Raw genomic sequence first — 21945 nt, forward strand, 5'->3', positions numbered from 1 at the left:
TACATCATACATCGTAGTTCAATATTTAAATAAACACTTCCTGGCAAGTTGGTTACTATACATCCATATAATGAGCAATAACTTTATTCTGCTCTCCAGGCAAATAAATAGATTAACTAATTGGAATAATTAGAGAAACTTCCAGGTGAAATGATGCTGGAACATCAGGATCCTTCTTTAGTGGCTATTTAAGTAAGAAGGCCATCAAGAGCACTTCCACATTTCATGTGTTTTGGTGCTTTCAGTTGCTACTGCTTTAATGGAATCCTGTATTCAGTATACAGAAATTGGGATACTCTGTGGTATATGTATATGGCTTTGGTCTGACCTGATTAGAAGCTTCAGTTTTGTGGTTCAGAGAGATATAACTGCTATCAAATAATGATGTATCAGATTAAAACAAAATTCTTTTGACACAAAAATGTTAAGATACTTTACACTTAAAATCTGTATATCACAGTTTTGGAAATGAGCTCAGCAAAATCCTTTTTCACTTGGGCATCTTGTTAACTGTCTGATGCTATGCTTCTTCTGGAAGCTCTATTTAACTTAAGTACAGTCTGTTTTCTGCACCACAGTACTGCCAGCTGTTTCTCTGTCAAAATTTAGGTTCATTTCCCTTGTTTCTAGATACAAAGATTGTTTTTGAACTTCTTCCTCTGTGGGAGCCTGCGGAGACCATCCCAACTTCCTTGATGTGATGGTTCCCCCTAGGCTTTCCCAGGCTGGAAGAAAAATAAAGGGAGTATGATGCAAATCTTGCCAGAATTCTTAGCCTCTGCCTTTTGAATTTAGGTTTTAAGTTTTCGGTGTAGAAATGCACTGAATTGTCAAATATTTTTCCAAAATGAGTTCTTTCTTCACCTTTTAATAAATAAATAGCCTGAAGGTTGGGCACTTGGCCACCATTTCTTGAAATATAGATCTTATCTGCTCCTTTGATTCCTCACTATGTTTTCCTCCATCTTCATCCACTTAGAGTTTCAATGTATATGATAAAATGAAATCTTTCTCAGCTTACTACAAGAATTCTAAGTTGTTTTCATGGCCAGTGTGAGCAGAGGAACTGGTGAAAATGTGACTTTGTTTTCCGAGTCTTGTGCAGTCCTGCTAATGACAAAATATTTGGTAGCTGTATTGCGTACAGCACTGAGTGTAGGTGTGCAGGTATGCTGTGTTTGGACATGCTTTGTTATAAAGAGACCACAGAATACTGCAAGTCTGATGCTCTTAGGGTTTTTTGTCTACATATGCAAAAATTCAGATGGGCAGTGATGCCATAAAAGTGACAGTATTTTGAGATGTATGCCATTGTAAAGAGAGAAAGCATGGTGAATGATGCTTTTTTTCAGCAGAGGTTTTCATGTTTAGTGTTGACATTGCTTCAGACTTGATACAGAGCACCATAAAACATTTCAAACCCTTGGCCAAAGAGGATGTGCTTTTAAAGGTGATAAAAATTCTTGCTCTGTTCATTCATTATGGAGGAATTAGGTAGACATGCCCTGCTGGTTATTAGAATTTTTAAAAGTGAAGTGCTCTGAATTCAGAGGCTGTTTCATTTCATGTTTGTGAGAGATCCTCTATTCTGTATGTATATTATGTGAGAGTATTCCACATAAACAAAACTTTTGTAAGTTAAAGTATATAGTGCTAAAATTGAGGTGTCCACCTAACAATAAGTTATTTCTTTGGTAATCAAAATAATATTTTTACAAAATATTTTCTTTTATGTAAACATTACAGTTATTGTTTGGGAAATAGTTCTGGGAAAGAAAGCTATCCTCTAGGGTCAAAACACTCCTTATGCTGATGTTGGATAAGTAACTGCATAATAAACACATGTTTTCCTTTCACTACTTCACAGACTTTTCCAGTTGAGAAATGTGTTCTCAGTTAACTAGCAGAGCTCCGCATCATTGGAAGTTTAACTGTGTGATCTCATTTTCTCCTTACTGAACATCCTTATTTGCAAATTGCACTTGTGACACTTTGTATAATTAATGAATATACCGATGTTATGGTACAGCAGCATACAAATAACAAATATACAGATGTTCAGGAATAATAGAGAGCTTGGCTATGATGTTATTACACCAAAGCAGGAAACAGAAATGATAAATACACTCACCTATAACATAGGCTCACATAGGAAAATCCAAGGGTGTAGATCTCCAGAAGAGATCCTTCCCCACTGGTGGTCAGCTCTTAAATGGGTCTAGGAGAGGTGCAGCCAGGCTCCACCCCTTCTGACAGCACAGGTGAATTGCCTTCACCTGTGCTCCCATGGCTGAGTCATTGCTCGCCTCAGGTGATCAGTCAGAGGTTCAGGCCATGATTCAGCAGTTCCCATACACATTTGTAGCTTCAGTGAAATAGTTTAAGAAATGGGAGCATAGCCATCCTACAGAACAAATAAGAGTAAAAGAAACCTTGAGTAAATGCAAAAGGACCTTGAAATGTATGGTATTTGACAAAAGCTCAAATGGAAGAATACAACGTACTTAAATTCCTGTTCCACATAACAGTTGAAGTTGATTTTTACAAGACTAAGTCTCTTATCATTTTCTGCTAGAAAATTTGCAAACAGAAATCCAATCTCACTTCCTGAGTGCGTGCATCTTTAAATGAACAATAATAAAATCCCAATCTTTGAAAACAAACGTTTTTTTCACATTTTCCAATTCATTCTTGGAAGACAGTTTGCAGAATCTGGACACTGATGTCCATCTTGCTACTACTTTGTGCACTGTGATCATAGAATCATAGAATCACCAAGGTTGGAAAAGACCTGAAAGATCATCCAGTCCAACCGTTCACCTATTACCAATAGCTCCCACTAAACCACGTCCCTCAACACAACATCCAGTCTTTCCTTGAACACCCCTAGGGTCGGCGACTCCACCACCTCCCTGGGCAGTCCATTCCAGTGCCTGACCATCCTTTCTCAAAAGTAATACTTCCTAATGTCCAGCTTGAATCTCCCCTGCCGTAGCTTGAAACCATTCCTTCTGGTCCTATCACTGATGACACGAGAGAAGAGGCCGACCCCCAGCTCACTACAATCTCCCTTCAGGAAGTTATAGAGAGCAATGAGGTCTCCCCTGAGCCTCCTCTTCTCCAGGCTGAAGCGTCCCAGCTCCTTCAGCCTCTCCTCATATGGCGTATGTTCCAGACCCCTCACCAGCTTTGTTGCCCTCCTTTGAACACGTTCCAGGGCCTCAATGTCTTTCTTGCAGTGAGGGGCCCAAAACTGGACACAGTACTCGAGGTGCGGCCTCACTAGTGCTGAGTACAGGGGAACAATCACCTCTCTGCTCCTGCTGGAAACACCGTTCCTGATGCAAGCCAGGATGCCATTGGCCTTGTTGGCCACCTGGGCACACCGTTGGCTCATGCTCAGCCAAGCATCAATCAATACCCTCAGGTCCATTTCCTCTACACAGTCCTCCAGCCACACCGCCCTAAGCCTGTAGCATCGCCTGGGGTTGTTGTGGCCGAAGTGCAGGACCCTCATCCCGTTGGCTTCAGCCCAGCTCTCCAGCCTGTCCAGATCCCTCTGTATGGCCTTGCTACCCCCAGGCAGATCCACACTTCCAGCCAATTTGGTGTCATCTGCGAATTTACTGAGGGTGCACTCGATGCCCTCATCCAGGTCATCAATAAAGATATTGAAGAGGACAGGCCCCAGCACCGACCCCTGGGGAACACCACTCATGACCGGTTGCCAGCTGGGCTTAACTCCATTCACCACCACTCTCTGAGCCCGGCCCTCCAGCCAGCTCCTTATCCAGCCAAGAGTGTACCCATCCAAGCCTTGGGCTGCCAGCTTCTGCAGATGGGTGCAGGGGAACTTGTCCAAAAGTTTCTGAAATGCTGGTATTTCCCTGAGTACTGTTGAAATTTGGTAGAATAATCTCATAGTTCCCTGCATTGCAAATTAGTTTTTCTTAGTCCTTGGTTTCCAGCTGTTTTTTCTTTTAGTCTCTTTTGATGTGAGAGAAATGGAGGTTTAGAGGGGGAGGAAGGTGGTTATGATTCCCTTGAAAGCAGATTATTGTGGAATAACAAAGATAATTTCCATCATAGTTGACTGACCCTTCAGCAGAATCTTTGAGGGTGCAGGTTTTATGTCAGGGTTCTGAAGAAGTGGCTTGATGGGCAGGGTTGTAGTGCTAAGGACAGAGCTTATCTTTTTTTTTTTCCCCTCCATGAATGGTATTTCAGGCTGTGCTCCTGAAAATCTGAACCAAAAGATCACATCACTGCCTGAGCAGTCACAGGGGTGCACATTTTTTGGGAGAGCTGGTGTAGATGCTCTGGGAGAACACTTGTCTCCCCTGAGCCCTTGAAGGTACTCATTTACCAAATGCCGGTGATGCAAAATGGCCTTGTCAGGGTGGAGTAGGGCTGCCTTTCTAATTTCAAAGATCCAAATTAAAAAAGCAAACAACCAGAGCCCAGGAAGGTGTGGTGCAGCTGAGTGACACTAAGATAGGACTTGGCAGCTTCCCTACAGCCACACAAGATGCTACTTTGTGATATTGTGCATATGGTAATTAGCATGTTAAGAGGTGGTTCCTTGATGCTGAGGAATGTGAAATTTGCACCCCTGTACTTGTGAGAACAGAAAGAAGAGAAATGAGTTAAATGTTTTCATGGTTGAACATTGGAGAGTGAAATAAGGTAGAAAAGATAATACGTGTTTTATTTTAGTATGCTGTATGCTTTCTTTATGAGAAAATAATGGATTGAGATTCTGGATTTTTTTTGTATGCATTTTGCATATCTGTGAACATAGATATCTACTCAAATCTGAAGTCTTTAACTATTCTGTTTTAATTAATGTGAAGAATAGTGGCATTTGTACTATAATATTGGATTATACATTTCACAGAAGGAAAACCTTAAAATAGTAACCTAACAAATTGAGATCTGACAGACTGTAGTTCTCTCCCTTTAGAAGTGGGAAGGAGGTTAGAATGAGTCTGTCACAGTGCTCAGTTGTGGCTTGCTCAGACATGAGAAGTTGTGTTCAGTCAGGGAAGCCATCCACCTTATCAGCCTCTGTTTGTGGCATATTTAGTTAGTAATCCCAGGATGGACTAAAATGCTCATCAGCAATGACAAGTCCTGTGGAAGAAGGACTGAAGACTAATTGGTTCCTAACAGAGGCAATGTTCTGATGAATATTAATGTCTCCATTATTCATTTTTCTCTATTTCTCTTATTTAATAAATGATAAACACTTTGTAACTTTGATAGAATTATGTTTTATATTCTTTGGAGGCCAGTGGGAAAGTATTTGATTTTTTTCCTGAAAACTTGCTGCTCACAATAAATAGTATTGTTTTTTTAATCATCCATAGCTTTTTTTGTGTAGTAGGTACTGCTGGTGGAATGAGATGGTGAAGTCAGAGGGGCTACAACGTGCGGGCATTGGTGTGATCCCAACAGGAGTGCCGAGGGCTGCCCACTGAAATGGGGAAGATGTCAGCAGAAGGAAACTTTTTATTGGGTGGTGCTGATGGACTTATCTCTAACCTGAGCACATAAGCGCAGAGGGTGTGAAGCATTGGCAGCTGAGTGCTTGGGGGCTGCGGCTGGAAAACGTGGCTTTGTTGGGCCAATGGCAGAACTATTACTAACTGAATTAGAATGAAATGTTGTTCTGGTTTTTCTCATTTGTTTTAAGGGTGTGGGATGTTCCAAAAAGCCGACGCTGTATTGCGCTGGAAAAAAAAAGCTACTTGACAAGTCAGTGATTAATAACACTTCATTTTTAATCCTCATACTTGGATTTGCTGAGCTTTCACAAACTCATAGATAATGTGACATTATTAAGCCTAAACTCCAGAAATCTTTTTGTTCTTGAGTTCTGTTCTGTCTTTTGAAGAGAAATGAATAGCTTCGTCTTTTGGCTTTATTGATTTTTTTTCTGTTTTGATGATTCTTTCAATATATTTAGCAGATGAAACTTCTTGCTCTTCATTTTGTTTCAGAGACTTGAAATGTGTTACTACTTTTGATCTCCTACACAGCTTGCATCTACTAAGTTGATAAGTAAATCTTGTTTATCCATCTTGCTAAGGTAATAGTTAAAGCCTGTTCATGATTTTAGTGTTAAGGATTGTATTAGATTTATTGTTCACCTTATTATAGGGGACACAGAAGAGAAACAAGGTTCCTTCTGTGAAGGTAATAGCAAAATTAGTGAAGAAGGTAGCAGCAGTGTGACTGGTGAAAAGGCTAATGTTGGTGCTTCATAGGGAAGATGAGCTTGGTAGGTGTCTGCTCACCTTTGTTATTGAAGGAGGGCAATTTGAACCCATGTTAAACAAAGCTGCTGTCAGTCTGTCATTCCTGGAGGATGTCTGTTAAAATAAAGAAGATTATAGTTAGCAATGAGGAATGGAGAAGTAATGCCAGCTCTTCTTAGAGAAGTGTTTTGATAGAAGTAGAAGTGAAGCTTGTAGAAGTGAAGCTTGAGGTAGAAATCTGCATTTTACTTTAGAAAACGTTAATAGAAAGGACTGTTGCAAGTAACTAATTCTCCTGCCATGCAAAAGGGGTCTAGCATAGCCCTAGTACTGTCTTGCTTTGTGCAAGAATTCTAGGTGAGATGAGTAGCACTTTTGACCTCAGAGCAAGCGGAGGACTGATGTTGAAGAGGGCTGGCTGTGCCTAGCTTCTCATGTCGTCATGGTGGCTTGACTCAGATAAGAAACAAAAATATTTTTCACCAAACCTAAACGGAAAGTATTCATGTGGGGGCACCAGCAGCGCATTTGGTGCAGGATGCGTGGCTGAGCACAGGTGCCTGGTGTGGAAGTGCTCCAAAGGAAGGCAAGGGAGAGAGGAGCTTCTTGTTCCTGATCTTGTGTTTCTAAGTAGCTGCGTTTAAGCATGAAAAGGAGAGTGTACTGGCTGGGACAGTAACAGAGAGAAAATTAATTCATTTTCTCTTAAGAACGTGAGTCTTTTGAAGTGAATCTGCCTTATGGATTTGCTAGGAGTTACAGTTTATTCAGTGTTTGGTTGATATTTAAACAGTGTTTAATCTTGGATGTCCTGTTCTTTTAGACCATCAGCACCAGTCAACGATTGACTTTTACCAGCTCAGTAGCTTTCAATCTGCGTTACTGTGTTGAACAAGGAAACTAAAATGAAGGAAATTGATTTCGGGCCTCCTAAATTCTCACTGTGCTTTTTTCCTTAGTAGACTTGAGTATTATTCTCATAATCACCGTGACAGTGCTATTTGGTAAATATTTTGTACTCACATACTGTGTTGCTCTGTTACGTAGCTGGCACCCACATGGTTCTGTTTCTGCTTTATATAACATGCTGCTCTTGTAGCCTCTGCTGCTGATGGGGAACAATTCTGAGGTGCATCTGTGAGTGTCAGCTGAGCGGTTTTGCTGCAGTAAAGGTCTTCTAACAGAATGGAAGAGAGCCAGACTATGCCTATGAAACTTCTACAGTAAGCAACAATGCTCAGCATTTAAATCATAAAGCAGTAGCAATGGAGCAGATAGTGCTCACAGTGGCATCAACAGGCAGATTTTTGTTTCACCTTAATAAATACTTGTGTATGTTTATGTGCGTATTATAGACTACGTGGAATTTATAAGGGCAAAGGCTGTGGAGCAGTTTCTTGCTTTTTGCCCTGTAACTGAAGTTTTGACTGCAGATGGTGTCAAGCTTCTACCTCTGGCTATGGTTTGTCAAAGGTCAAGAAAATCCAGCACAACACTATGTTATCTTTTTGAGTCTAGCTGTCATCTCCATCTTCCTGTGTTGTAGAAGAGTAACCTCTGTATTCTCATTCTACATTTCTCAAAAGTTTTCCTCCATCTCTACTTGATACTCAGCTTTGTTGCTTTTATCTTAAGAGACAGAGCAGAGACTTTTCAATTTATGTGACTAGAGAGGCAGCGTGGTTCTGCCCAGCAGAGTGTTTGCTTTATGTTAGACTAGTGCTATTTTAGCCCAAGGAATGAAAACAGAATGTGAACTTGAAAGTAAATTTAGACAAAATAAAAAAAGATAGATGAATGATATTTTAAACATTGATGATGAATCTTGCAGTTAACATGTGCAGACTAAGCAGGATTAAATATCTCTTTATTCTGGCAGCAGTTGGGAGTCTGATCATTGCAGTGGTCTGTTGCACCAAATGGCAGAATTGTCCTTACCTATCAGGGGGTTCACTTCTTTCCAGTTGCACCTCAGAATGTTTGACTGGCTTTTGTTTTGCTCAAATGACTTCTCACGTGTTAAGTTCTTATCCTATTTCAGTGTCTTTTCTTCCTGCTGTTGTTTCGTTAAATAAATGTGACTTTTCTGGCCACATGAGATCATACTTTCATGTTCTAAACTCCCAACCTCCTCCCATCCTCACATACTTCTTAAAATTTTGTGAAACAGTTCTTAAACATTTCACAGAGATAAGTGGAAATACATTACAAAGCTTTAATGCATTTTCATGAATTTAGTACAGGAACTCTGCACATCTAGCTGTAGAACGTTAAAACATTACTGCTTCCAACCCTCGTGTAAGAATTTCCAATCTCTTAACAAATGTGGTAAGAAGTGTGTGAACGTCACTTTCCGAGCCTGTGAAGAGCACAAACTGTTGGGTTTCCCATTGAAAGCACTGGAATGCAGGCACAGGTTCTGCCTGCAGTCAGTGTCACCAGAGAGGTGGGATAAGCCGCCCTGTAGGGGATGGTCTCACACTGCTCTGGTAGGATTTGGCAGTGGGGAGGATTTAGGAAAGGCTGTGGTGTTGTTGTGTGCCTGCATGCAGTGCTGTGTGCCGTGGTCAGAGTTATCCAAGTACTTCACCTCTAAAAGTAGGGGATACAGAATAAATAATTCTTGCCTTCAGTGAGGAGTTGCTCTCATGTGACAGGGCTTTGGCAAGAGATTATCAGATTCAAAAAAATTAAATGTGTTTGGGAGAGTGTGGGTTGACAGGCCAATTCTCTCACAAATAAACTCTTTTCAGCCTCATATTGTGACTTGGCTCACAAACCAACATAACATTAGATATTTGAGAAACTTGGTTGTTTGTTTTTTTTTTTTTTTGAACTTCTAATCCTCTCAGAGCTGGCAGAATGTTTTCTTTAGTTGTCTGCTTTAGAAGCCTCTTAACCCACAAGATGTCCTGCTGCTCATAGGCTGAAGAGTACATGTGCAGGCTTCAGAAGCAGCTGCAAAAGAAAGGCAAATACCTGACAGTGTGACATTGATGGGAGTAGCACTTGTAAACAATAGGTGAGAAGAGATCTTAGGAGAAATTGATGAGAATAAAGAAATGTGAAATGACAAATATCAGAAAGCATTTTTTTGTTGTCTTGCTGTTGGTAGAGTATTTGTGACTTAACCTTTGATGTGGTTGAACTTTCAGTGCAGCATAGTATGCCAAAATTGTACTTGATTGTGAGAGATGATACAACACACAATGTATTGCATGCAGGACCTGACATAGTTTAGGTGTTTTTTGTTGCTTTTTATTTGTATGTTTTGAAAAAATTTTGAGTTTTTAGTTCCTGTTCAATATTAAAAAAAGAAACCTTAGCCAATGTGCTGAAGGTTTGTTCTTAGCCCTTTCAGAACTGCACGTGATATGGAAAAAAATACAGATTAGCTAAACATATCACACTGCCCTTAGCCTTGGCTGACCAAAAATCTGAATAAAACCTCTACCATTGAGTAAGAGCATACCAAGATACGTGTCCTTTTTTTTTTTTTCTTTCCTCCATTGAGCAATTCCTTCCCTTCAGAACCCGTGACATTACCAAGCCTTCACATCAGCACAACAGAAAAGTGTGTGCATACTGTTTATTTCTGCTGTTATAAATCCTAGTAAGGGCTTCGCTGCTCAATTCAGAACCTAATTACTTCCTGAGGGATGTAGAGTGTAAACCTCTGACCTCAAATTGTCAAATGCTAATAGCTAAAAACTTTCTGAAGAAAAATGGGTTAGTAATTAAAAAAAAGTAATAATGTAAAATTAATACTGTGAACTTGCTTTTAGCCTGGTTTTAAATCCTTAGAATTCTACTTCCAGAGCAACAATTCTTTTCAGTTTGACTTAGGTCTCCTAGTTAAATATTTATACGCATTCTACAAAACACGTATAGGAAGTGCCAAAATGTGTATTTGCACTAGCAAATACATTAGGGAGTTTAGGTTAGCAGAGAAGCCTTTTGCTGTCACAGCTTAGTCAGAGTGTTGTGGCTTAAACTTCTGTAGTTACAAATCTGTTCGTATGGCTTGTGACCATATGGTGAAGTTTAAGAATAGGTCTGATACAGCACAGATGATTGCACTTGCTTTGTACTGCATAGCCTCATATAAAGAAATCTGTGTGACGGACTCCCAGATGAGAGCAGAAGCTTAGACAACATTTGTTACCTTGTAATGTCCTTAGGCAGACCTGTGTTAAGGGTTTATTGTAAAAGTTGATCAGGGGTAGGAGGATTTTACAGCCTTCTTACAATAATTCTCTAACCTTCAATTCTTGCTTTTTTCTTTGCAGACCTTTCAGCAGCCCAGAGAAAATTTGCCCATTCTCTGAGAGACTTTAAATTTGAATTCATTGGAGATGCAGAGACAGATGATGAAAGATACATAGGTAGGTAAGAAGTGATTATAAATGACTATGTTTTTTGCTGTGCCATCCTGCAACATGGTGATAATTTTTTTTTTAATTGTAGATGCTTCTCTTCATGAGTTTTCAAACTTCTTAAAGAATTTGGAAGAGCAAAGAGAAATTTTGGTGAGTTGCAATAAAAATTATAAAAAGCTGTACATATGCCAAAGATAAGATCAAAGTTGAAGTTGCTGGCTGTTTTTTTTTTTTTAACCTCCAGGGTGTTATTGTTGCTTAACAGTGAAAGCACTCGTGTAGTCTTTGAATCTGGAGTCTAGAGTTAGAGACAACAGCTACTTCTCATTAAAGAAGAAAGCTATTGTGATAAAAATGGAGAGGTATAAGTTGGCTTGGTAGTGTCCCAATAGCTCATGGCTAGTGTGAGGAGTAAAAACCACCTTAACATTTTTTTGCCCGTTAGAGTGAAAAGCAAGATGATAGACATAATACTGCTGGACACACGAGGGGAAGTTCCCACACATGTGGGAAGTTGGCCACATTTGGATCCAGGTTCTTTATTGCATTAGCTTCAGGATTTACATGGGCTTGGGATGCTGTCTGTTGACTGGATACAGTAACAGATTTACGAATTATTTCTTTGTGGGTGAGCGATCTGCTGTATGGTGTATGAGGTTCATGATTACACTGATTACCCAAAACTAATTCACGTCAGTTTCTTGATGAGAAAAGTATGAAATGCAGTATCGTATTAGAAGAGTTACAACTGTGGAGTATACTGTGGGGCAAATATTTGATTCCAGACAGAAAGAGTATACTCTCTGAGTTATCAAATGACCATTTCAATGCATCTGTAGTCCTCCAAATGTTATGTATCGTTTTTAGAGTGAGCTAATATAACAGTGGACATAAGTCTCTGAGAAAATAGTTGTGTGGTGCTGGGTAATGATAGTTTTCAGCAGCTGCTGCTCAGAGTATGCTTTAACAGTGGCATGAGCTGTTGTCCACATCGAGACTGTGGGGTTATTGCACTCAGATGTTTGGAATCGGGTTCAGAGATTCACAGAGTTTCCACTAAGATATGAATGTTACAGCAAAATTATTTTCAAGAGCATCCATTCTTTCTCATGTGCATAATCAAAGAATATACAGACATTATGATTAAGAAATAAAGAAAAGAATTTGGCTAAGCAGGTTCCTATACCAAAAAGAGAACAGACTGAGTACTTACCCTTGTCCTGGGCTCACTGTAAAACTTCAAAGAAGGAATCTCCAGAATAAGATCCTTCCTCACTGGCAGTCAGCTCTTAAATGGGTTTAGGAGAGGTGGAGCCAGGCTCCACCCCTTCCGGCAGCACAGGTGAATTGCCTTCACCTGTGCTCCCGTGGCTGAGTCATTGCTCACCTCAGGTGATCAATCAGAGGTTCAGGCCATAATTCAGCAGGTCCCATACACTCATGTTAACAACTTATTGAGCATTTTACCCTTTATCATTTTGGAGGCCAAGATTTGATTGCTCAATTCAATTTCAGAGCTGAATGTTGCACACAAGAAATTTCAGTCATCTAAAATAAGCTTAATGAAATGCATTATTAATTATAGAATTTAAAGCAGTTCATACATTGGTTTGCAATTAATTTTTGTGCACTTGAGAAGAAAGCTAAATTGTTCTTAACCATACAGTATATTTAACAAATTCATGCTTAAAATACATTCTGAGCTATAATGAGATGCTCATCACCTACACTTACGGTTTTCTGCAAAAGTATTGTATATGGTGAATCAAGAACGTAATTTTTTCTCCTTTTGTTTAGCACAAATTCACTTGTTTGATAATCACTTGGTGAATATTCACATGGTGGATATTTAATAATTTAATTCAGATGTCTAAGTCCTGTGTTTTGTGTTTTTTTCTTCCACTTTCCCCTTCAAAGACTGCCAAAGCCATATCCCAACTGTCAAAGGATTTAGTGGATGGTGAAAGGAGAAATTTTTAATCCAAACGTTCCACTGAGCTATTGTGGAGTGGACAAGATAAAAACAACTTAATAGTACTGTAGCTCGGTGACATTCTCCAAGGCAGATAAGAAACAGGTCATTTTGTCCCCAAGGATGTCCTGGAAGTGCTTGTTATGTGTTAGGAATGAGTCCTAGGACTGCCCTTTTGACAGTACCAAATTGTCATGCAAGTGCAGGGATGGAAGCAAACTTCACAAGGTTATTAGGAAAAGGTTGGGGACAAACAGGCACCAGTATAGTGATGCTAAGATGTGCAGTCCCTCCATCCAGTTATTCCTGCTCTCCAAGGAGAGCACCAAACCTTCCTCCCACCCCAGTTTTCCCAACTGCAGAATTCAGTTTGATTCTTGTGATGTGGCAAGAAAACAGGTTTTGTTTGCTGCCGTGATTTAAGCTGATAAGCTGTACAGAGCTGCCTGGTAGGTCCACCACTGACGTAACGTATCACATAACTTGCTTGAGATTATTATCCCCTTTCCTTTCTCTTGAGCTCCCTTTTTAACACCTTTATACTTCCCTTTCTCTATCCTGTTCTTCCAAATGAACAACCTGTCCCAACCAGTTTTACATATTGTTTCTAACATTACTAATTGATGCCCAATGTGATACTGCTCTTAACATTCCTTCAGTCATCTCAGCATTGTATGGTACTTCTGGTGCTGTCATCTGCTCACATTCTGATGTGCTGGGTTTGCATGTTTCTACTCCCTCAGAGAACTATAGTGCTCCCATAGAGTTGCCTCGAGTTCATTTGTTTCTTCCCTAAGGCCCCTTAACCACACTGATTAAATACAGCCAGCTCTCAAGGCACGTCTGTAACTTCAGTCAGCTTCTCTCACTGTTATCTGCAGTGTCCAGCAAATATCTCAGGTCTGTCGAGTAGTTTCTCCTGTCCTTACCTTTCTTCTATGCAAGACTTGAGTTAGTTGGATGGGTTTTGCCTGCAGACCTATCAGAGGTGTGATTCGTAGCAGGGTCTCGTGTACCTGGGCCATCCCTGACGACTGCTTTGCCAACCATTCTTTAGAAAAAAATTCAAGGCCAGGGATCTCTCTAGTTTTACCCCAACATTTAGTTGTTATTCTTTTTTTTTTTCTTTTTTCTTTCTTTTTTTTCTGATATCCATCTAAGTCTCCCTTTCAACTTAAACAGAATTTATTTACTTATTTTACCTTTTCTGCAGTGGTCATGGAGTAAAACTCATCCCTTTTCCATCACAGAAGAATTTTCACTGTTATGCTTTCAAAGGCTAGAGGACTGCTATCCTTTCAAAGTGGTGTTTTAGTTCTGTATTTTTCCTGATTCAGTTTAGTTGCACAGTGTTTAGCACATCTCTCTTTTATGTCAAAATTGTTCTTAATCCCACTCAGTTCTTAATTCAGATAATTTTCTTTTGAAAATTAAAGTCTGCACTTCTTAAAGGCTGTTGTTTTGTTTTCCCTTTCTGTAAACTTTTTTTTTTCCAGTTAAATAATGGATAGATAGCTTCTCTGTGTTCCGAAGTACCTAGTAAAAAGACTCATTTCTGTATATTTTTCTTTGCCTCCTGCCAAATAGAGAATGTTTTTGTCTCAGTCCTTCTAACTGTATCCCAAGTACTCGATTATTTCCTTTTTACTTCATCATATTTCATTTTCTGTAAGATTTCTGTTGCAGTTAAATTCATCTCGCTATATTTCTTGTCAATTTCTCCAAGACAATATGAGCTCATTGCTTTATTTTGTTATGGTCTCTTCTATTTCTGCGACAGTTTTAGCACACTTTTAATCCTTTTGATACCTCCCTAGGAAAGACGGTAAATTCTAAGCTTTTGAGCATAATGTCTTTCTTTTAGTCTGTTGTTCTTATTCCATAGGACTCTTTTATGTTTCTTAAAACTGCTTGCAGTCCTTCCTCTCAAGAATCATTTTATATTTTTAATGTTTCACCAGTTTCTCAGAATCAAGTTCAGAATTCTTCTCAAATTCATTGTTCTCAGTGTGTGTCAGAAACATGGGAAACTGATTCTGTGTGGAATTTTAAAGACAGTAACAGCAAAGTCTCTTCTGTCTTTTTGTCTTTTTCATCCTTCATTGGCTTAAGAAAAAAAAAAAAAGTGGAAGCAGAGGGGTTTCCAAGTTAAAGATGTTCTTAAGGTTCAAACATTTACACTCAGAAAGTTAAAGGTAAAATCGAAATCATTTGTGTGTACTTACATGCATTTATACTTACCTCTTATGATTGAAGTACTTAAATACATGAGTTTATTTCACAGGTTAAGTGCTCACTTAACATTTAATGTTTGTGGATAGTTTACTATTATTTTTAAAGTATAGTTTAATATACTTTAATATAATTTAAGCATATTTAGTTTACGCTCTTCCTACTCTGCTGTGAAGGTATTACTTTTTCTGAGCTTTTCCTTGTTACTCAGTGTGCAGATATTTAATAGTTCATAAATCTTAACCAATTTTCTCAGTTATCTGAAGAAATCTATATGAAGGAACAGTCATTTTACCTACTGATCTAGGTAAAAATTATCCTGTACTTTTGGATGGTCCAGTGTAAGATATCTAAGATCTGTGCAATAAGAGTTGATGGCATTATATGTTATTCTGATTGTGTTAGATGCAGTGGCAATACAGACTGCTAAATATAACTGCCAAGACAACAAAAAATACGTTTATCAGTGATCACTTCTGAAAAATTAGGTTGTTGACAGCACACCGAACATCTCAGATACAGAGATAAAAGCCTAGATAAAAGCTTGGTTTCTCAGGACCTAGACCCTATTTCTTCACCTTCCTGTGAACTGTTTAATTTGATCAAAATCTATTTCCACTTTTAGGAACATGCAAAACAATTGCTGCTGTACCTTATTACCTAACCTTCATTTATCCTCTGCGTGGCATGAAGCCAGATGGAAATCGTAGAATTATTGAAATAGGCAAACGTATGCTGGTGAAAACTATTCAGGCAAATCCTTTACGTTTTGGTGATTCCTGACATTGGCTGTTTGAATAATCAGTTTTTGAATGTGAAGCACAATCTTCTGAAATAGTTTCCTGAGTTACGCGTGAACTCATGCACTTCATCTAGAAATCAGTGTTGTTTGTATGAAGGGATAAAAAAGGGCAAAACCAATTTGGGATGTATTTCCTCAGTCTCTGAGTGAATATGACTGAAAAGCTGCATTATCCCCAGCTTCCTCTTTTAGATAATTGTGGTCTTACATGCATCAACATATAACTCAGTAGAGAATTTTCATTCTGTTATTTCATCAACAGGAAATGTTTGGAATTTGCATTGTAAAACTTCCAACAGTTTGGATTTTGCTGGTTGTTAATAACACCACTGTTTCTTGTGGAGAACTCCCTTCACAATAATTGGACAGTTCATTCTTGACTAAACAGTGACACTGTTGTTCACTGTTAGATTCCTTGCCTTTCAGTGATGTCTTGTTGTTCAATTATGAGCTTAGCCATGAACAAAGCAAATGAGTATTATGCTATTTCCTTTCCAGAGTAGCCATTCTTCTTTGTCAATGTCTTTATACATCTGAAGCGTAGACTGGGAGTGGTTCTCTGTTCTTCTGTGAAGGCAGCTCTTGCATATTCAGTTTAGGAGAAGCTCTTTCTTTGGAAGGGCTATCCGTAGCTTGCCTCTGCTTCAATGGATAAAAATGGTTTGTTGCTAATGTGAAGCTGTCTGTCTGTTTCTTTTCCTATTTGTTACATTTATTGTTTCATAGTAGTCCTCCTTCTAGTGGAATCTACTTAAGAATAAAGTTATTCAAAAGTCAGGACCATATAGTGTTAATCTTTTTCTAAGCAGTTTTTGCTAAAACTCACTGTCCTAATTTGTTTCTTTTCTTTCTTCTTTTCCTTCTTTCCTTCTCTCTTTCTTTCTCTCCCTCTCCTTTCCTTCCTTTCCTTCTTTTTTATTTCTTCCCTTCTTTCTCTCCTCTCTCTCTCTCTCTTTCTTTCTTCTTTTGATAAGGGTTATTTTTTTTTATTTTGTATTGTTTGTTTATTAGACCAATTTAACTTTTCCAGGCCATCTGTCTCATGGGAAGTACATCAGTGCAAACATTCTTTCAGAACAGAGCACAGCATATAGATAAAAGGAGGCATTTTTAACTGTTTTTCCTTTAGATAATTCATAATCTTCCACTCAATGGAAAGTAAGCTTTGACTACAAGAGGAGACACAGGAGTCCTGCTGCTGCATCATCTGTAAGCCGAGACTGCTGCATTTAAGAAAACCAGAAAGTGCTAAGAATAGGAGTCTGCCTGTAACATGGCTTGTGGGGCAGGGCTTAGCAATCACAGAATTCTGTGATTTTGAAGGTCATGATCTTAAACCACATTGGTGGTTTTCAAGAACTTTGGGGTGTTGGCTGTCTGATTGTCAGTGCTCCATTTAAATACAAAACTAGTGCTGAAGAGTAGAGAGATGTACTGCTGTATTAGCAGGGCAGTAGAGTTGGCCAATGCAGTTCACTGGGAGCAGGCTCTTATAAGAGAAAATACTAAACTCTATTGAAAGAAATCAATTGCAAGAAACATATGAAATACTTGACAGTAGAACTGTACCTACAAAGTTACGTGATGCTATTTCTTAATATTTCAAGACATTGCACTACCAAGTTGAGATATGTAGAGAAGGGTTTTCTGGAGGAAAAGGCTATTTTTTATTTTAGTTTTCTTCTGTACTCCCCAAATATTGGGGTTATCAGAAAATGACCTTTTGTGTTAGGCTGAATGTTTCTGTTCTTTAGGAAAAACGTAAAAGCTATGTTTGCTGTAAGCAATAGTGAAACTGTAGGTAGTAAAATTCTTTATTAGAAAGTAAATTTCTTTATTTAGCAGCAGTGTTATTGAATTTGTTATTGAATCACTGTTAGCTACATCATCCTTTCTGCATTCTGTTAAGCTGAGAAGAGCAGTACTTCCTTCCCAGCTCTAGTTTCATTGACACCTGCTAGCTTCATGAGCTATGTCCTGCTGGCTTTTGGCCTCCTTCATTACTTTGTCAAGGAGAAAGACAACATTGCCCCTGTCTACAAATAAATCTTCCCAGTCAGTGCACTGGGAAACTTTAAACGGCCCTGTCTTGCTGTTTGGCATATGATCTGCATTCCACTGCCTATGATGAGGATTTGAAACTCAGCACCCTTGTGTCACTGGGCAGTCTGTGGCAAGATATATATATATATATATGTGTTAGAAGGTCATGTTTTATATATATATATATATGTTATATATGAATATATGTATATATTCATTTTCAGTAAACCTCTCTTGTATGGGAGAGTGCTTGGATTCGGAATGGAGCAGTCATTGCATGTATTTCTCACCACCAAGATTTATTTACCAGCAATGTGTAATTGCTGTTCTTGTTCCTCCAGTAAAGACTGGAGTCGAAGGATATTTTTAGTATTAATGCTGGGAGCCCACTGTTGCATTTGTCTAATTAATAAACCAAATTTTGATTAACTTTTGCCTACTTTTTGTAGCCACAGAGGCCAGACTGAAGTTCTGGAACATCTTTTGTGGGTTGATATTTCCTCACAGCCCACATGAATAACCTTCCTCTCCTGCAATAAAGCTTGCTTATGCCTGCAGGAACTGACTGGTACTGCATTTCATAGTCAGAGTGCTCCTGTCTGCAGAAGGAGAAAAGAAAACATGAGGAGCTTTGAGGGCTGGTGGATGGCACTGTCTGTTTTGTTCCAACGCTTGGGAGGAGGTGTTTGGGGAAAGCAGTTTCTCCCTCAACAGCCATTCTCCCATTTCTCCAGGAAAAGAAAAAAATAACAGGCTAAATGGAGTTGTTGTGGACTGGCACTGACTGGTAGGTTACCTGTTGGATCTTGTTGACTCAGCTGACTAATAGGCAAGTTGCTGGAAATGTAAATGTACTTGCTAATGGATTTAATCTGTGCCTTTGTGGTCTCTTTGTAGAAAATGTTAGCTCAGGCCCCTTAATCTTAAAGCCCGTAATTTATTACTTCTGACATAATGAGAAACCGTGAAAGTCAGAATAATCTCCATTCTGTAAAATGTCTCTGCCTGAACAGGTGAAGTTTTCTAAGGGCATCTAAAACTAGGAGATACCCAAAGCTTCTTTAGATACGCTTGAAAATGCTGGATACAGTGAATTCCTTAAGAGATGTTAACAGTGAGGCTTTGTTTTTTTTTTTCCTGCTGTTCTGAGAGTTATGTTAAAATTAATTCTTCATCATTTCAATAGATGCATCAAACGTAACAGAAGTGGCATAAGCAGTTTCAGATGCACAGACTGAGGCGTGTGTGTATGGCACTAGAATTTTTGCTTTTAAAAAAGCATTCTTGAGATACTGAGATTCAAAAAAGAAACTAAGATATCATTGCATAAGACATGATGTCTTTATATTAATTCTCTTATGGTTTATGCTTACTGTAGTTGATTTGCTGGGTTTTAAAACTGAGAGTATATAATCCCTTCAAGGTAGGTTTGGATGCCTTAGGAATATCAAGAGAAAAATTTCCCTGCACCCTTTAAATAGTAGGCATTCCTATCATCACACTCAGTATAGCATTAATAATATTTTTGTTCCACTAGTGAGTACACAATTTTGTAGTTTTTTATGATATAGTACTGGAAAACAATTTGAATTCCTCCTTATTATAATCATGTGCATATTGTAATTATGAACATTGTTTTCATATCTGTGAGTCAGAAGAACAGTTCTGTAATTCACTATTAAGTTTAGCAGTCATGTCTTCGTTGATGGTTTCTGTACATTAAAAACTCCCACACACTTATTTTCAGAAAAAAAGTGTTCATCCTATATATTTTTATGTAAACCTGATTTGAAGCTCCATGAATTACCAGGGATCCACAAAATCCCACTTTGCCAATACTCAATAGCAAAATTGTTTAATGCATACAGAGAAAGCAAAAGGGGTGACAAATCATAAACACCTGTAGGGCAGGCGAAAGTGTGCTTCAAAGCCATCTGTTATAAAAGTTTGGTTTTGGTTAAGCAAAATGAGAATTATCTCCTCTGGAAGGAGAGAAAACTTGTTTTTCTTTAGTGAAAGAATTACTGGCATATCATACCACGGCCAATACTGCAATCTTTGTTTGTTGGCTGTCTTAGAGGGAACATCCCATTTTGATTTAGTGATTTGTCATATTTTCTGCTTCCGACAAATACTGTTAGTATTTCCCATGCTTCATGCTACACAGCAGTATAGCAGAGGAATTGATTTGTAGCCAGCCCTCTGGTGTATAAACCACAGCCCTTTCTGGGTTGTTTTTGGTTTTCGTTTTGTTCTGTTTTCCACTGCACCAAGTTGCTGTGTTATTCTTGGGCTTGGACTTCATGTTAGCATATGTTCATTACCTATTGATCTTACATTTCACTTGTTGTTGTGTATAAGCTCAAAAAGATACGCAATTTGTAGTTCTGCTCTTTGAGGTGCTCACAGAGAACCTCAGCTTCACAGCTTTCTCACTCACAACGTCAGTATAGAGGAAACTGTCAAAAACAACACAAACCTCTTAACATTTTCCAAAACAGAAGGATTATTCTGTCATTTCTGCAAGCAGTTCTCCACTCAGATTTGGGTGAATACTTCTGTCTAGAAAAGAGATTTCTCAGTCCTCAGGTGCTGCTGCAATGTTCCAGGAAACTGCTGCTTGGAGTTGATCCTGTTTTAAGTACCCATTGCCCTTGCCTTCCAGCCCTAGAATTTCCAGGAAAGTTCTGGGATATTCTCAACCTAAAACTATCCTTGGAGACTCCTGGTGACTGCTTGACTAGTTGGGATATATGTGCCTAGAGTGCCAAATAGGCTAACTAAACCCTTGCACATTTCTCAGTTCCTGCCTGGGACAGCTGATTTCTCTAGCTGTCTTTTGGCAGGAGCTGAAGCAGCATGGGGAACTAACAGTTATCCATATGTCAGAGCATTCAAAGTATTGGGATAAACACTTAAGTAAATACCTTGGGTGGGTATCACACACGGCAGGAGCTGCTCTGTTGTCTGTCCCCTCCCCAGCTCTGCACCAAGGCTCTCCTATGTCATGGTTACTCCAGTGCCTCTGCATGCGTCTGAAACACAGACTTAGCAGATTGTCAGTCCTCCTTCCCCTTGAGAGTGTGCTCAAGTGTTTCTGACAAAATTAGGAAGTGAATGTCCAGAGAGTTTGGGCCACAAAATCAAGAGCTCAGAAGTTAGGAAATATCTGACTGTACAAAACTTCGTTTGGCCCAGACTTGCCAGATATTTGGTTTCCAGTTAGATATTTAGATTAGAGTACTGTTGAAAAATCAGAGTTGCTGTGGTTACCATGAATTGGTAGGCTGACTCCCACAGTCAATCCCCTACACGGCCCCAGGGCTGGGTGGGAGTAGACAGTGCTATTTAGATTCATGTTGTGCCAGATCTCTAATGTATCCCTCATGTTTTATGATAAGAGCTTTTCAGAAGGCCAGGTTAAGCCTGCAGTTTTGCTCCTCCTTGACTCTTGGCAGCTCAGCCCTGGCCCATGCTGGCTGCAGTCTTGGAACTGAATTACCCTGTGGTTCTGCCTCAGAACTAAGACTACAAGTAATCTGTCTGCTTTGCCACACTTCCCATCTTGACAATCTTTCAATGCTGCTGTTGCATTCAAGAAATTCCAGCTCTGCTGAAATTTCACATGTTCTTAAGATTCTAAATCTTGTTTGCAGCAAGACCAATCCCAACACCACTTCATCTCCTGTAATGCTTTATATGAAATAGAAGCCCTGTTAGCTGATCAGGTCTAAATAAGCTACTTTTCAGTCTTACAGTGGCTTTTTTTTCCCCCCCTCTAAATGTGGCTGTGAGGCCATTTATCAAAAGTGCACTGATGAATGCTCCAAAAGCATTAAAAGGATTAGACTTTTACTCAGTCAACTAACCTTCTTATTTATTACCACTATACCTCTTGATTTTGTTACTTAGGTTAACTTAATGCTTTCTTAATGTAACTAAAAGTAAATATTTGAAAAAATATATTTCAATGCCTAACCACTTCAACTGCATGTTGAAAGCTTATTAATTACTCCTTAGTTGTCCGTTCTACAGCTGTTTACAGCATTATGCATTGTTGCAGGAATTTGTGTGCTCCCCAGTGAAAGCTGTTACTTATCCTGTGTCACATTCTGGTGTTCGGTTGTTGAAGCTGTTGACCTGATCAAGTAAAGCATTTGCTCTTTAGATGCAGCCTCTGAACTTCTGAAGTTTCTGCATTTGTTCATTTGCTTTAGATTTACTTTAACTTTCCTGAAACTGTAATTAAAAGTGATG

The 21945-nt window shown here is 39.0% G+C and overlaps 1 protein-coding gene across 3 annotated transcripts in view; it reads left to right on the forward strand.

The window, feature by feature from the left end:
• The window catches only part of ARHGAP10 (Rho GTPase activating protein 10), a 135998-nt gene that overhangs the window by 27187 nt on the left and 86866 nt on the right, over positions 1 to 21945 (forward strand). For all 3 annotated transcript variants that reach the window (XM_010709544.3, XM_010709545.3, XM_019614509.2), the window contains exons 2-3: positions 10550 to 10645; positions 10728 to 10789. In XM_010709544.3, the coding sequence (XP_010707846.1) occupies positions 10550 to 10645; positions 10728 to 10789 (158 nt within the window). The remainder of the gene's footprint in view (positions 1 to 10549; positions 10646 to 10727; positions 10790 to 21945) is intronic.

Source organism: Meleagris gallopavo, chromosome 4 (genome assembly GCF_000146605.3).
Source record: "Meleagris gallopavo isolate NT-WF06-2002-E0010 breed Aviagen turkey brand Nicholas breeding stock chromosome 4, Turkey_5.1, whole genome shotgun sequence".
NCBI lineage: Eukaryota > Metazoa > Chordata > Aves > Galliformes > Phasianidae > Meleagris > Meleagris gallopavo.